Source organism: Salvelinus alpinus, chromosome 11 (genome assembly GCF_045679555.1).
Source record: "Salvelinus alpinus chromosome 11, SLU_Salpinus.1, whole genome shotgun sequence".
Lineage (NCBI taxonomy): Eukaryota > Metazoa > Chordata > Actinopteri > Salmoniformes > Salmonidae > Salvelinus > Salvelinus alpinus.
The window spans coordinates 30,887,511-30,904,569 of NC_092096.1; the positions used below are offsets into that span (position 1 = coordinate 30,887,511).

At 44.3% G+C, this 17,059-nt stretch overlaps 1 protein-coding gene and 1 pseudogene across 2 annotated transcripts; both read left to right on the forward strand.

Annotated features, from left to right (window-relative positions):
• Window positions 1–37: 37 nt before the first annotated feature.
• Window positions 38–9,547, forward strand: LOC139533940 (nectin-1-like). 2 transcript variants are annotated; one of them, XM_071332465.1, is made up of 8 exons: window positions 45–181; window positions 6,157–6,268; window positions 6,375–6,722; window positions 6,885–7,199; window positions 7,303–7,411; window positions 7,505–7,641; window positions 8,368–8,488; window positions 8,991–9,547. In XM_071332465.1, exons 2-8 carry the CDS (start codon window positions 6,196–6,198, stop codon window positions 9,115–9,117), a joined length of 1,230 nt encoding a protein of 409 aa, XP_071188566.1. In that variant the 5' UTR covers window positions 45–181; window positions 6,157–6,195; the 3' UTR covers window positions 9,118–9,547. The 2 variants fall into 2 exon arrangements, with proteins under 2 accessions (XP_071188567.1, XP_071188566.1); XM_071332466.1 differs by lacking the exon at window positions 6,157–6,268 and having other exon boundaries at window positions 38–181.
• A 2,454-nt stretch (window positions 9,548–12,001) lies between these two features.
• On the forward strand, window positions 12,002–13,357 carry LOC139533934 (troponin T, cardiac muscle isoforms pseudogene; annotated as a pseudogene).
• The last annotated feature ends 3,702 nt before the right edge of the window (window positions 13,358–17,059 follow it).

The following is a 17,059-nucleotide window of genomic DNA, read 5'->3' on the forward strand; positions in this document are numbered from 1 at the left end:
TTCGCGATGATTGTGGTAATTTGAGGGCTGAGGGGATAGGGTGTGTCTTAAGTGTTTGGACCGTAACCCTGTCCACTCTGGGGGCTGAAACGCCCCATCATTCAATTCGCGATGATTGTACACCTGCTAAATCATTCAAAACTTAAAATCCACATCAATATGGAGAAGTCATCGTACAAGTGTAAGTAAAAACGAATGTAAGTAAGTTAGAAATTGTGCTAGTAATGCACATTATGGCACAAACACGTATCATAAGTGTTTTTGTTAGCTTTTGGAAACTTTTATCTAGTGCATACAACTTTCCCTGACATCACACTTATACATAGTAATGTTCGATTTACCTGACATTGTCGGATGGCTAGCATGCGTTGTCTTCTAGCCAATATATGAAATGCAATCATAAATGACTAGCGCATATAAAGCACACACCACAGCTCCAGGTGGTTCCATGATGACTGAAAACAACCGTGGGACGAACTTGTGGCACATTTCCGTGCAAGGGCGTTCCATTCATTCTTCCCTCGCTCTGTAAGTGTCAACTCATCATAAGAAGTTAATTTGAGGGAAGAGGGTGTGTCTTTTATGTGTTTGGAACGTAGAAGGGTTTCCCAAAAGGATCAAGTTTATCCTTAGAACCTTTGTAGGAGCATCGTGAAATCTCCGAGCTGTTTCCCAAAACCAAGTGCACTTGAAAACGCCCGTAATCTAACGCCTGGCACAGACCACATGAAGAAAACGGTCACGTTAAGTGCATCCTTCGACGCTTTTTCGGCCTAAAAATAGAATTGCATGATTTCTCTCTCTCCGTGACCGCCGATAACTTCAAAACAAAGTTGACTACAAATACAACGTTTCCAATGATTTTGCAACTGATACAAACAGGCAACGTTAATGATAAAGATATGATTCAAATGAACAGTAGGTTATAGGCTAGTGGGGAGATGGATTTGCTGATCTCCAAGCCCCCCAAAATAAACTTCAATACTAACTAAACATTTCGAGATACTTACTCGAAATGTATAGAAAGTGGAACATGCATATAGGATATTTTAATTTGTAGCATTAGGTTAGCTAGTTAACATTGCCATTAAATCGTCTACAACCTGATCGGGGATTTCAGGTGGGGGTGGGGATTTTTAGATGGCCATGTTGCCGAGATCAGCACAGTTTGGCCGCCGGTGTTGTGCCGAAAATGGGAGGAACATGGGACATGGGAGGAAATCTTGGACGGCAAGGGACCCTGGGCACAGCCGGGAGAGTATCGCCGTCCTAAAGAGGAGCTGGAGGCAGCTAAAGCGGAGCGGCGACGCTACGAGGAGTTAGCCTGAGGAGAGGTGCACGAGAGGCACCTCTCCTCAGGGGGGGGGGGCACACGGGGGGCACACGGGGGGGGGGGGCACACGGGGAGATTGGCGGAGTCAGGTAGGAGACCTGAGCCAACTCCTCGTGCTTACCGGGTGGAGCGTCGTACTGGTCAGGCACCGTGTTATGCGGTGGAGCGCATGGTGTCTCCAGTACATGTGCATAGCCCGGTGCGCTACATCGCAGCTCCTCGCATCGGCCGGGCTAGAGTGGGCATCGAGCCAGGACGGGTTGTGCAGGCTCGTTGCTCGAGACCTCCAGTGCGCCTCCACGGCCCAGTGCATCCGGTGCCTCGGCCAAGGATAAGGCCTCCTGCATGTCTTCCCAGCCTGGTGAGTCCTGTGCCTGTGCTAAGCCCTAACCCTCCTGCATGTCTCCCCAGCCTGGTGGGTCCTGTGCCTGCTCCCAGAGCCAGGCCTCCTGTGTGTCTGTCCACTCCAGTGATAATCCATGGCACAAAGCCTCCAGTGATGATCCATGGCACGGGATCAGTCCGGAGCAGCCAGAGTCTCCCTCCTGTCCGGAGCAGCCAGAGTCTCCCTCCTGTCCGGAGCAGCCAGAGTCTCCCTCCTGTCCGGAGCAGCCAGAGTCTCCCTCCTGTCCGGAGCAGCCAGAGTCTCCCTCCTGTCCGGAGCAGCCAGAGTCTCCCTCCTGTCCGGAGCAGCCAGAGTCTCCCTCCTGTCCGGAGCAGCCAGAGTCTCCCTCCTGTCCGGAGCAGCCAGAGTCTCCCTCCTGTCCGGAGCAGCCAGAGTCTCCCTCCTGTCCGGTGCCCGCTGCGAGGGTCTCCGCTCCAGAGGTGCCACCTAAGTGGGCCAAGACTAAGGTGGAGCGGGGTCCACGCCCCGCACCAGAGCCGCCACTGCGGATAGATGCCCACCCAGACCCTCCCCTATAGGTTTAGGTTTTGCGGCCGGAGTCAGCACCTTTGGGGGGGGGGGGGGGGGTACTGTCACGCCCTGACCTTAGATCCTTTTTATGTCTCTATTTTGGTTTGTTCAGGGCGTGAGTTGGGGTGGGCATTCTATGTTTTGTTCTATGTGTTTGGCCTGGTATGGTTCCCAATCAGAGGCAGCTGTCAATCGTTGTCTCTGATTGAGAACCATACTTAGGTAGCCTGTTCCCACCTGTGTTTGTGGGTAGTTGTTTCCTGTTGTGTTTTTTTCACCTTACAGGACTGTTTCGTGTCGTTCACTCTCTTTGTTGTTTTTTTGTCATTCAGTGTTCAGTTTATTTGATTAAATTTACTATGAACACTTACCACGCTGCGTGTTGGTCCGATGATTCCTATTCCTCATCAGACGAAGAGGAGGAGCGTTACAAATTTTGGCAAAGAGATTTATTTATAGACCAATACACTTTGTATTGGTCTATAAATACGTTTGAACACACCTACTCATTCAAAAAAAAAAAAAAAAAATTGGGGTGGACTATTTTCTATATTGTAGAATAATAATGAAGACATCAAAACTATGAAATGACACATATGGAATCATGTAGTAACCCAACAAAAATTAAACAAATATTTTTTTTAAATATTTTTCAAAGTAGCCACCATTTGCCTTGACAGCTTTGCATACACTTGGCATTATCTCAACCAGCATCACCTGGAATGCTTTTTCAACAGTCTTGAAGGAGTTCCCATATATGCTGAGCTCTTGTTGGCTGCTTTTCCTTCACTCTGCGGTCCAACTCATCCCAAACCATCTCAATTGGGTTGAGGTCGGGTGATTGTGGAGGACAGGTCATCTGAAGCAGCACTCCATCACTCTCCTTGGCCAAATAGCCCTTAAACAGCCTGGAGGTGTGTTGGGTCATTGTCCTGTCTAAAAACAAATGATAGTCCCACTAAGCGTAAACCAGATGAGATGGCGTATCACTGCAGAATGCTGTGTGCCTTGAATTCTAAATAAATCACTGACAGTGTCACCAGCAAAGCACCATCACACCTCCTCCATGCTTCACGGTGGGAACCAGATCATCCGTTCACCTACTCTGCGTCTCACAAAGACACGGTGGGTGGAACCAAAAATCTCAAATTTGGAATCATCACACCAAAGAACAGATTTCCACTAGTCTAAACAACCAGGTTCAATGTGTGAGCCCCACATGGCACAAATAGAGCTCTTGGATTCATTTCCAGGAGTCTGGCTTGGACACCTTTGTTTTTGCCTCATGTTGGCCCCGTTATCATTAGACTGTCCTCTGCAGTCCTCAAAAGGAATTTTTAGCTCCTCTAATCTTTTGAGAATCAGGGATGCCAAATGTTGGCCCTGGACTCCTCTGCCTCAAAACCCCATAAAATGTTCCTTTATGTGGGGCTCCTCCTTCAGTGACACAATTCTAATCACAACTGACAACTGTTCAGTGTGGCTGACATCTGAGGTGCAATCTAGAATGATAGAGAAGGATTTTGCCAGCTTGATGTCACTCACCATTATTGAAATGACCTTGCTGCTCAACAAATCAATGAGTTCATTCTGTATTTGGTGGCCAAGGTAGCTGGTGTTGTGACTCGAGGTCCATTTTTGGACACGGTTAAGGTGCTCTTTCATGACTGGATCAAATTGTGCCTTCAGTTCAACCTCTGAGGAGATTTCCATTAGATGGAGAGTACAGTGTTTCTGTGTGTCCCCTTAGTGCCAGATTTCTAACTGCCAGAGACTGCACAATATCAGTCAGACGTGTCAACACCTCTCTCCATCTTATCCTCTCAGGCTCCATCTTATCCTCTCAGGCTCCATCTTATCCTCTCAGGCTCCATCAGTTCCATCTCATGCTTATCAATTGTTTCCCCTTTTTTAATCCTCATTGCCAGTTCTTTCCATGTTTTCATGCAATTTTGGTCTTCTGGACTGCTGTCGTGTGAAGTCAGCAAAGAACTTGCATGTTTCCAGTCTGTCAGTCCTGAGTTTGCTAAATACATTTTCTTCTTAGAAAAGAGATTGCAGCAGAAGAGGCTGTTGTTTTTTTCAGAATACACCAACCAACTTCTAGGGATTTTTTTTCACCACTCACCAAGGTCTTCCTGAAATACTGGTGGTGGCAACTTTTTCCATCACTCTCATTCCTTGGGAAAACAAAGTTAGATGGTACCTCACTTGGTCCTCTGCAAACTAGTTGTTAGAATTCTGTCAGAACTGAAGACCAGTAAGCAGGGTCTGTAGACAGTGGTTCAGTAGCAGTATCTGGTGGGGATGCTTCTACAGGCATTTCTGATGGAGAGCACATGGGCATTTGTTTACACACGTGATTCACAGCATTTATAGTGGTGGAACATCCCACATACATACCCAGTAATAATAAAATCATCATTGTTACCTACAATATGGAAACTTAAAACTTTGCAAAAGGGAAATGATTTATGTTTATGTTATGCAGGGATGCACACAAACACATGTGCGTGTACCCATACACACGTGTGCACAAACACACCTGAAGAATCCTGCTGGGGAGAAGTGGAAGCAAATGGGTCTTCATCCTCAGGCTCAGACAACATTTGCGAGGACACCTGTGTGGCTGAGGAGGTAGATGGCTCCTCATCCTGGCCAGTGTGACTGAGGAGGTAGCTGGCTCCTCATCCTGGCCAGTGTGACTGAGGAGGTAGATGGCTCCTCATCCTGGCCAGTGTGACTGAGGAGGTAGATGGCTCCTCATCCTGGCCAGTGTGACTGAGGAGGTAGATGGCTCCTCATCCTGGCCAGTGCCAGAGGGTGCTCCAAAATATTTCACAAGTGCCCCTGAATTTGCATTGAAATACAGTATATGAGTCTGAAACCAGTTCACCTTGGTGGTGTGCAGACTGGTTTTATATTATTGTTAACCATTTCGCACAAACCAGAAAAAAATGCAACAATATGTCTGTGAAACTATATAGTCACATTACTATGAATAAATTATGGTTTATTTGGTAGTATTTCCTAATGTGACTGATTTTTACTAATTGCATTAGTACTGTACAAAGTTAGAGGTGTGCTATTTGATAGATTCCCCGCTCCCCCTACCCCGGGCTTCCTGTGGGGAGACCTGAAGTCAACCTACCCACCCCATTTTTAGCCCAATAGGCCTGGCGAACTTGTTTTTGTGTGCAGATTAATATATTAGTTTGATTCAAATGTTTACATGCTTTGCAAGAAGAACGATTTCCCTTATAATCCTGTTTACATGGACACGTCTAAAATCAGGCTACCTGGTGGGACTTTGATAAATGCTAAAAATCATCTGCAATCAAAATAAAGATTATATCACAGCACCCCATGTTCTTTTTGGGAAGGTTATTTCATTCTGAGTTTGGACAACGTTTGAATGTGAAAACAATTTCTACGATGCATACTTTAAGTTTTTCAGAGCTGACTTCACTCGCGCAAAAGAGGTTAGCTGGTGCTGCCACGTGCCGATCCAATACACTGCTGGAACTCCGATTTGAAGGTGTTTACATGTCCGACTAATTAGAACGATTGCTCAGAAATCTAGGCGTGTGCTTACTTCGATTATGATTTGCTGATTTAAGATAATCAGAGTAATGTGTTCACATGACTAATGATAAACTCGGCCTATTGCCATAATCAGTTTAACATTGAAGTGTTAGTCAGCATGTTATCATTCTCAGTATTTAGATAATAACGGGGCCTTCAAGGGAGAAAAATGTGTAGGTGTGGTTTCTTGTCCCATTCCGCCCCTGGACCCATGTTTAGGTCACTGATGTTGTAATCTTTCCTCTTGGTCTACATCTTAGGCTCGTTTCATTCTAATTTTGCTTATGCATAGGTCTAAACTGTGTCCCCGTCCCCCCCCCAGATTAGAAGGTTTACTTGAAGTTGTCGAACACGAGATCGCATGCCAATGAAGAATCAAACATATTTCTGGGTTCTGGTGGACCTCTTTCTCACGCTGACTCAGACTGGAGTTGGTGAGTGTAGGAGCGATGCAAAGCAAAGCCATAACATTTGTTCTCCACAATATCAAGAAGAGTCTGAGAATTTGCTCTCTAATGCATCCTGCTAATATTCCTTTAGGTATCAGAGTCATCTCTTACAATGGCCGCCCAACAGTGACCCAGGGACAACACGCAGACTTGACCTGTGAGCTCATAGAGACAGACGAGGAGCTCATCCAGATCTCGTGGCAGAAGAGTACCAGGGGTTACCGTGCCAACCACAACTTCTTCCTCATCACCCCTAGCCATGGTCCATCACATGTCAAGGGGCAGGGGGACAGGGTGGGCTTCATTGGGAACACCACTGCGCTGGTGGGCTCTATCCGACTGGGGGATGTGTCCCTGACTGATGAGGGCGTCTACACTTGCATCTTCACTGTGTTCCCCAGTGGGCCATACAAGGCAGAGATCCACCTCAATGTCCAAAGTAAGAGGTTATTTATGATGTATTTCCCCAATGGAATGAATCGTTTGATACAATTTTGTTAAGGGTGTTCCTTTACCAGCTATCCAAGGGTTAGGTTTTAAAGTATAGAAAGACATACATTCATATTAAGTCAATGTGTTTATTGTGTTTTTTTCCCAATAGTTCCTCCTGTGATTTCGGTTGCTGTGGAGACTCCACCCGTGGTTGCTGAGGGGCAGGAGAGCATCTTGGCCACATGCACAGCAGCTAACGCCAAGCCCCCTGCAGATGTACGGTGGAGCACGGCCAGTGCAAGACAACCACTGAGTCTGACAACCTCAACCAACACTACACTGAACCCAGACGACACCGCCACGGTGAGGGTCCACCTGAAGGGAGAGCCCTCCAGGGTCATGCACCAACAGGAGGTTCAGTGCCTGGTGAACCACACCACTCTGAGCCAGCAGAAGGTCGTTCCCTACGAGATAGATATACACTGTGAGTATTCTCAATGACAACAGCCACAGTGTTTCTACTCCATATTAGACACAACAGTAACAGCACATAAATAATGTGGTGCAACTTTTTGCCTATTGTATAGATCCTCCAAATTCGGTCAAAATCATCCTTCATGAGAGCGCACCCCAGGCACCAGCGTTTCAGTGTTTAGTAGACGCCAACCCCCCTCCAACAGAGTTCACATGGACGAGGTCAGTTGTTCACAGTATTTCATTTCCCCCAACCCATTTTCTAAGGATCAGTGTCTACATCTATGTTTTGCTATGTGTCTACATTTGTCTTAGACTGAATAGATCAAATCTCAGTGAGACCAGGGGCTTGTTGGAGTTAGTGAAGGTGGGCCCTGACTTCAGTGGTCTGTACAGCTGTGAGGTGTCCAACCCATACGGAGCAGCATCTGGTTTCCTGTATGTGCATAAAGGTAATGACGTATGTAACTTAGCCGTCTTGACATTTAATTCATTTATTTGAAGCATACATTCTGCAGAACTTGAACGTACACAGACTGTACAAAACATTAGGAACACCTCCCTAATATTGAGTTGCACCCCCTTTTGCCCTCAGAACAGCCTCAATTCGTCGGGGCATGGACTCTACAAGGTGTCGAAAGCGTTCCACGCGGATGCTGGCCCATGTTGACTCCAATGCTTCCCACAGTTATGTCAAGTGGGCTGGATGTCCTTTGGGTGGTGGACCATTCTTAGCGCACATGGGAAACTGTTCAGCATGAAAAACCCAGCAACGTTGCATTTCTTGACACACTCAAACTGGTGCACCTGGGACCTACTACCGTATGCCGTTTTAAAGGCACTTACATATTTTGTGTTGCCCATTCACCCTCTGAATGGCAGACATACACAATCCATGTCCCAATTGTCTCAAGGCTTAAAAATCCATCTTTAACCTGTCTCCTTTCCTTCATCTACACTGATTTAAGTGGATTTAACAAGTGACATCAATAAGGGATCATAGCTTTCACCTGGTTAGTCTGTCATGGAAAGAGTAGGTGTTCCTGATTTTTTTGTACACTCAGTATATATTTCCAGCTCTGTTTTCAACACAAAGTTATGTTCCTTTATTGTTACTTATAATTTTTAAGAAAGGGTAGATTGTTGGAAAATGAAGGTTCTGTTTTTCCTATTTGCAGTTGATCAGCGCTCCATTGTACCAGTAACCTTGTGGGTTTTCTTCCTCATCCTCCTCCTCTTCCTTTGCGTTGTAACTGTATCTCTCTGGCTGTTATTTTCCAGAGGACCCCTGAGAGAGAGGTAACATTGTACAACCTCAGGACAAACTGTGTACACACACCTTTATTGACAAGTATATATCATTATATGCTGCTGCTTTGTCTAAAATTATATGTACAGTACCTTCAGAAAGTATTCTCTTGACTTGTTCCACATTTTGTTGTTACAGCCTGAATTTAAACTGGATTAAATGTAGATAAAAAAAGCAGAAATTGAATATCCCTTTGAGCTGGTTATTCCAATGTGCCATTGGAACACAGGAGTGATGGTTGCTGATAATGGCCCTCTGTACGCCTATGTGGATATTCCATAAAACATCAGCCGTTTCCAGCTACAATAGTCATTTACAACATGAACAATATCTATACTGTATTTCTGATCAATTTGACGTTATTTTAATGGACAAAACTTTTGAACGGAAGTGTATATTTAATCAATTTTGAATTCAGGCTGTAACACAAAAAGAAATGGAATAAGTAAAGGGGTATGAATACTTTCTGAAAGCACTATGTGTTCTTTGCAGAGCCATGGCACTGTTTTTTTGTAGTGGAGAGGCCATCCAAAACCCAGGAAGGGTAAGCCGTAAAGAACTGCAGGATTCTCCAGCTTGCGAGTCCGTTGAGGTTGAGAAACAGAAAGGCGCGGTTTGATAAGGATTGTGTTGATTGGATAACATGAGGCGTTTCTCGATGTTAAAAACAGGGCCATGTTTTTGTGCTCTTGCCTTTTTTATGTTTACATGTTCTAACTAGCATCTAAACGGTTTAGAAGTCCACAGCACACTACTGTACTCAAGTGTGAAGATGATTTCTATGGGGATTTCTACGTTTTTGTTATGGTCTTAACTGTTGTGTAAAAATGTTCCGACACAGTTTAGTTAGAGTCGTAATGGTAAAACTGTACCTCGACATACGAGATTGTATTAGGCGTAAGAGTATACAGCATTAATCATTTGAATTATAAAAATTCATCAAGCAAGTTTAAATTTCACTGTATTTGTGTAGACCTATTATGTCATACAGTATTGTGTTGGAATGTAGCAGTTACTTTTGTATAAAATAGCTACATGGTTTGACCATTTGAGGGCACCGTTTCCTTCATTCCTAGTGCAAAGGATTTTTTTTAGGTTGACCTGTGTGTATAGTATACTATATTCTGTATGTGCCTGTGGCAACATTACAGGCTTAGGTCTGACAGATCTATGCAACTATCTTAAATGGGATCTATTTAAAACACAAGCTCAAAAAGCACTTTTTTCATCTCAAAATATTATTTAATTAGAGGCTAACAAAGAACTACTCTGGAATGCCTTACAAAAGAGATGATAATAATCTGTTTTAAAGACCGGTAAGCTCCTAATTTTAACAGAAATAATACTGTAACACAACTAAACAATACTGTAAGTTAAAATACACATTTCACTAGTGTTAAATACTAAAGAGAGGGGAGGCAGTAGTGTGGCTATTTATAGTCTAGTCCTGGTCAATTGTGCTTCTCCTTGCTCCTATTGATAGACACAGTTGTCCCTTGCCATCAGTGACCAAAAGGCTTCATTTTAAACCAGACCACCACCTGCTACTCATAATTGATCAATCAGCAGGGTTGAAGTTTAGTAATTGTTTTCTTTGGGATGGAGGGTTCCTCTTTTGTTCACTGAAATTTGTCAATTGGAAAATAGTTAGGTATGGAGGACTGGGGGCGTTCCCCTAGAAATGGAATAGCTTTAGTCCATAAATGTTTGAAATGTTCTCTCAACCCATTTAACCTGACATCTGTGTTGCACAGGATGCTTGTTCTGATGCTATTACTATTTTAATATGAGGCTCCGTACTGGCCTTAATAATACTGTGATCTTAGTTGTGGGTACTGGCTGGCAATCTTCAGGGGTGAGTCTTAGGCTGTGGAGTGCAGGGACACTTTCAAAATCCTTCTATTCTCTGTCCCCAAATCCTAGCCCTTAGTCCAAGGCCTGTGCTCTGCCATTTTGCTGTCGCCTTGTGAGGAAAAGGCTACGTATTCACTAAGAGGATCAATCTTCATCAATCTTCCACGGGACAGTAGTTTATTGGAATTCTCTGTGTTCATAGGGGACACCCGTGGACAACGCGCAGCACCTGTCTATCCCTGTCAATTATCCCATACTAAAACCACATTTGTGCTTTTGCTCTCCTAACTCAAGGGCTGGGTATTTAAGTGCTGAACACTATGTATTCTATTGTTGCCGTCAGTGCCCGAGAAGTAAACATTAAAAAAGCAATCCGCTCGACCCTGAAAGCTGGAGTCTTCCATTGCAAGAATGTTTTAATTACATTCCGAAGTGGAGACGAGGCAGTGTTCAGAAATTGTTCTTGTTGGAAGTTGTATTTTTAGGGCCCGTCTTTCCTTGACGGGTGTTTTTTGTCAGCACTCAAGGATGATCAGTTGAAAGCTTGTGCTCAAATAGGATTTACTATGGTAGGGTAGTCTTTGGCTGGCAAACTGGAAGAGGTTTTATTTTTTTTCAGAGTGCAACATGAAAATGGAAAAGTGGTCAAGCATTTCTTCATAGTTTCTTTGTTATTTATTAAAATGTATTTTAAGGGCAAATTGATGTACAAAGACAGAGATCCTAATTTGAGGTGTCAATTAGCAAAGTGAACATATTTAAAGTAGTTGTAGGAAGGACAACTATTGAAAAGATTATACACGGCTTTGATGTTCTTGCAAAGGGTACTTTATATATTGTAATGACATGCTTTGCTCTTGGATGTGCTCACCGGTAAGCTCTGTAAGTCACAGTGGAAAAACAATGCTCTAGATGAATGTACTTCAGTCAAGATGAGGTGGTTATGACGTGATGGCATAAGCGAGAGACCGCAGTTACGTTGTCTGGTGTTCACATTCTAACAATGAAGTGCTACTTTAACTGGCAGCAAGCCTTTGGTCTATCTATCAATGGTCTATCTTTGGTGCATGACCCATATATGTGCTTGATATATCACTCTGTATGTGGAATATAAGAGACCATTCATTATATAGTTATTGATATATATAGACCGTTCATTATATATTTATTGATATAGTGACCATTAAACTATTACTCTTCATTCTTCTAAACTGAAATTAGGAAACTTCATCCCTTTGATTATTTGACCACTATGACTTTTTTTTTTACAGGTGTACATACCATAAACTCTGTCTCTATTTTCTCCCTCTTGATGACCAAGTGTATAAATAACCCCAGAGTATATGAGTAAGAACTTCAATTGAGACCTTCAACAATCATGCTGTGATCGTGATGCATACAGTCGATTGTGGGCTTGAAGGAGAGCACAGGTTTGAGTGGCACCTGAGTGCATCTGTTGTGCGTTTGAAATAGGGCACTCCCGATTGTCTTTAGAAAGGAATGATGGGGAGAGACTGGGGTCGGGGTTCAGGGAAGGGGGCAGACTTGTTGAAGAAGAAAATAGACTCCATTCCATCTGTCTGAACATTTCTGCTAGACAGTGGGGTTTGGACACATGATCAGGGTAAAGCTTTAAAAGAGCCCTAGCAACCACACCCAAAAGTTCACTTCACTTCCCCTCTTGATTGTTGGGACACAAGTTGGTCTCTGTGTGTGTATTGTGTGTGTGTCTCCGCTGGTCTTTCTTCTTTGACTTCTTGACCGTCTCAGAGGCAGGCTTAACATCATGTCTGACACAGAGGATATTGTGGAGGAATACGAGGAGGATGAGGAGGAAGAAGTAGAGGAGGCACCTGAGGTGGAAGAGGAGGCTGAAGAAGAGCAGGAGGAGGATGAGGAAGATAAGGAGGATGAGGTAGATGAGGAGGAGAGGGAACACATTGAGGGGAGCGAGGGGGAGACCAAGCCACGGACCAAGTACATTACCAACATCGCTCCTCCCAAGCTACCCGACGGCGAGAAGTTAGACTTTGATGACCTCCACCGCAAGAGGCTGGAGAAGGACTTCAATGACCTGCAGAGCCTGATCGAGATGCACTTCTCCAGCCGCCAGAAAGAGGAGGAGGAGCTGGTGGCCCTCCGCAACCGCATCGAGCGCCGCCGTGCCGACCGTGCCGAGCAGCAGCGTGTGCGCGCCGAGCAGAATATTGAGCGCCAGGCCCGTCTTGCTGAGGAGCGGACCCGCCGGGAAGAGGAGGCCAAGCTCCGTGCCGAGGAGGATGCCAGGAAGAAGAACGTCTTCTCCAACAAGGCGTTCGGCGGCTACATACAGAAGGGGGACGTGAAGAAGGGCAAGAAGCTGACGGGGCGCGAGAAGAAGACCAAGACTCTGTTGGAACGCCGCAAGCCCCTCAACATCGACCACCTCAACCAGGAGAGGCTGGTGGAGAAGTCCCGCGAGCTCTGGCTGTGGCTGCGCCAGCTGCACGCTGAGAAGTTTGACCTGGCCGAGAAGCTGAAGAGGCAGAAGTACGACGTGAACGTGCTGCGGAACGGCATCAGCGACCACCAGAGGGGCTCCAAGGTGGCCAAGGCGACCCGTGGGGCGAAGAAGTTACGTTAGTCCCACAGCAACAACCCCAACATGATCAGATTAGCCTAGCTGTCTTAGGACCATTTTAGGTACAACCACCTGCTTCTCTTTATCATATTTCCTGAGGATTGGGTTTAGGCCTGCTTGTTTATTTGTTTTGTTTGTTTGTTTGTTTGCGGGTTTCTACACTATACTGTTAGCTAAGCAGGTCTATAACTGATCAGCCTACATAATGTATTTACAGGTTTTGCACAGGCTGTCATTTTCTTTGGTGACTGTAGTTGTCTGATGTAAACATTTTAATATGCTTCGAGTTATATGGTTACTGATATCGTATTCACAGATCAAGCTAATTGTTTGAATGCTGTTAATACAGTTTTGATTGATCATTCTAATAAAATGTGTGAATGTTGGGTGCAGTTTTGGTCGTTTATTATACCTAAGCAGTCTTTGTAGTTGGTTAGTTAAATTCCTCTCTTTCTACTGTGAGGGTTACTGAAACAGTCAAATGCAAGCTATCTCGCCAAAGGATAATGTACTACATTGCATGATGTTTGTTTTTTTACACATTAACATACACCTCATGAATGTTTATTTGTTTGTCTTGGTCCTTTTCTGATGGTTGAAACATGGGTCGTGCCTGACAGGTGTGGCACAGATGGAACTGTAAAGAGCTAATTTAGTCTCTGCCATGCTCAGGGTGGGGAAGGTAGTTGTATTGACCTGCAGAGTCTTGGCCAGAAGGAGTTAACTATGGGTTAAAATTCCAATAAGGGGTTTCCCCACATTCAAGTCAATGGGTGGCTGTTGGGTGGACTGCTGGCCATATTGAGTGTACCCATAATCCATAATTCTATTTCTATGGATCCCACTATCTTAACTGCCCCTCTGAGTGATAGATGTCATTCCATTGATGGGTGTTTACAGTCAGGCATCTCGGGCCATCCACCAATCAACAGGAGACATAATGGATGCATCTATGGTACTCAATGGCAATGATGTACTGTATTTTTGTATTTAACCTTTATTTAACTAGGCAGGTCAGTTAAGAACAAATTCTTATTTACAATGACGGCCTACCCTGGCCAAACCCGGACGACGCTGGGACAATCGTGTGCCACCCTATGGGACTCCCAATCACGCCCGGATGTGATGCAGCCTGGAGATAATACATATCAATCCATTATATGAGGCGGTATAATTTACTCAACCAATTTTAGTGCTAAAGAGTATCAACAAACATATTATCAGATGTACTTGCACTACTGAGAAGTTATTTAGCTGGAGTTGTGTCGTATGGGGGCTGTTTGGTACTTACTGGAGACAGTAGTCTGGACAATCACTAGAGGGCGCTAAGTGACCAGTTTACAGTTGAACGTGTGAATGTATCTTTTCTTTACACCGTCTATAGCATGCATAACTTGGCATTCATTGATGTAATGAGTACTGTGCATACCTCATCCATAAGAGGTTTCCTCCCCTCCTGTTTTCCTCTACACTTGTGAACCCTTAGCTCTGTGCTTCACAGTTACCTGTTTCTACTGGCAATCTCCCCTCAACTTCTGAACTATTCTGGAAAAACAATGAAATTGTCACTTGGCAACAACAAATCAATGAACTGAAAAGAAAGCTGTGTCATAATAGGGAATGCAATAGGGGACAATATTTCTGCCGTCCAGTTTTGATTGTCGTTTAGGCTGGCCTCACTATTGCCGAGAGCTGCTTGTAACCATAAGAACAAATTTAAGCCTTCCAGGCATTGCTACAGTATATGCCAACAGGTTTCCATAGAGACTGCGGTAGGCCAACTCTGCAATCAGGGCCCCTCCCTCCCCACTCGCTGAAAGGGCTGGAAGTTGATATTGATGGAAGTGTAGAAACGTCTGGATTGACTACATCTCAGACAGGATCAGTCCAGAGGCAGTTGATCTACTTACTAGATTCAGTTTGAGTTAGTCTCTGCGTCAGCAAGCAAGTCCACGTGGGGATGTGTGTGAGCATTGAATTCATGGAATGAAAATCCATTGTCGCTGAATTTTGTTATGTTTTATGATGATTTATAGGTGCTTTGTTTAGGTTAAAGAATTATGCATATAGTTATTGGGTTCAACTGACAAGCTGTAACTGCTAATTATGTGTACACTATAGTCATTTATCTTCGCCCACTACGGATAATATGAAATGTACTGTCTTATACACTAGCTCAACAATTTCACATCAACTCACAGAATGACACATGGTTCCCAATCAAAAGTTTGCATGCTTGTTCAAGAGCATCTTCAAAACAATATAGCTCTAACCAGAGCTAATCTGCGCCAATTAGCATTTCAAATCCTAAAATGTTCCTGTTAGTGTGTTGGGATGCACATGCACTCTTGAAACGTGACCCTGTTTGTGTGATTAGAGGCTAGATCTGAATGTGTGTGTGTGTGTGTGTGTGTGTGTGTGTGTGTGTGTGTGTGTGTGTGTGTGTGTGTGTGTGTGTGTGTGTGTGTGTGTGTGTGTGTGTGTGTGTGTGTGGAGGAAATCTGGAGCAGGAAATCTGTTTGTTAGATGTAGATGTGGATCCATGATTAGACTTAGAAAGAGAAGATTGGAGGGTGGTTGAAAGGATATGCTGTGGTGACGCCGTATGCCACTGTACTGTAGGCATCCACCTGTAGGTTCATTAAGGGCCTGTGTGTTGCAGGTTTTGCATGCTGCCTTTAAATTATTACCATTGTCAGTAGTGGAAAGTGGCCTTTAATTGGTTAAATGGAGTCATGATTAGATAGCCTGTGAGTAATTACTGATAGAGAAATAACACTTAGAATCTGCTCCTGGGGTTCAGGAGCTAGCGCTAAATATCCACTGAAGCCTTTTGTTTACAAAAGCGCAACTTTTAGTTGGTTAAACAACTTATAATAACACAGAACTTTGCCATCTGTACCGAAGTTTCTGTCAAGCTAAGTGTGAATAACAACCACTAAGCGCAGTAGAAGAGACTATTGTCTGTTTGTGTGAGGAAAGGCGTCTGAGAAAGTCAGGGCTACCCACCGCATTTCAGTCCCAAAGTATAATGTGCTGTGCCACTCACACAGCCGATGTGTTACTGCATCTGTGACTCAACCGTTATTTCAAGGGGAATGTGGTACATACTGTCCCTTGTAGACTAAAGGACACATCCGCGAGCCTATAGTAATTATACGAGTAAGTAGCCTCACCGATTTAGAATGGACAGAGATTGAAACGCAGGTAAAGGACAGAAACTTCAAACATCTTGTGATCACAGCAGGTGTCTGAGCTATGCCCTCTATCAATTGGCATTTATAAGTCTGTCTTTTCATCTCTATGGAGACCCAACAACCACTGAACAGTGGGCTGAATCCATTATGGAGTCACTCTTTACAGTGGATTTGGAGAGACACATTTTCTCGAGTTGAACCCAAATCAAATAACCTGTGTTTGAAGTAGTCATTAGGTTGATTTGAATTTTTCTGTGAATGGAATCCTCAATATAGGCTTGATTTGAGCCCACTAGTTGCTATTAGGAGAACCACGGGGAGGCACTGACGTAACAATCTCATCTGGCTAATTGTATTCTCTAGATTATTGTGACTAATCAGGAGACGTGAGGTAGATATATGGGGTTGGGTTGTTATGTGGATGTAAGGTTTATTGTACATTATACACACACAGACAGAGATACTGCAGTGACACAAACAGCGTGCGCCAGAGGGAAGATATCAGAGCTGCTTCTCTCTAGCCTGTGGATAAATTAGTCTGCCCGGGAGACAGTGTCATGAGGGCTTATCTCTACCCAGCTCCAAATTGAGGTGGGACCTGCTACCAGCCAGCGGTATGAAGAAGATTTATCCCCTCCGACAGGGACATTCATCTCCACGCCTCCCTAGTCTCCACTGAGTTTACAGGCCCTGATCCCTCTGGCCATTTAAAGAGCCGGTGTCACTACTCCAGCATGCATACCATTAGGACCACTTCCCCACCTCATCGTAGGCCTTTCAGAGGACATTCAAGTGGCGTGTTAGCTGGCTTTGTATTGCAGATGGGTGAAATAATGTACTGCTATCATTCAATCAAGCAGACAGTGAGGCTTTATAATGTGCATAAGGAT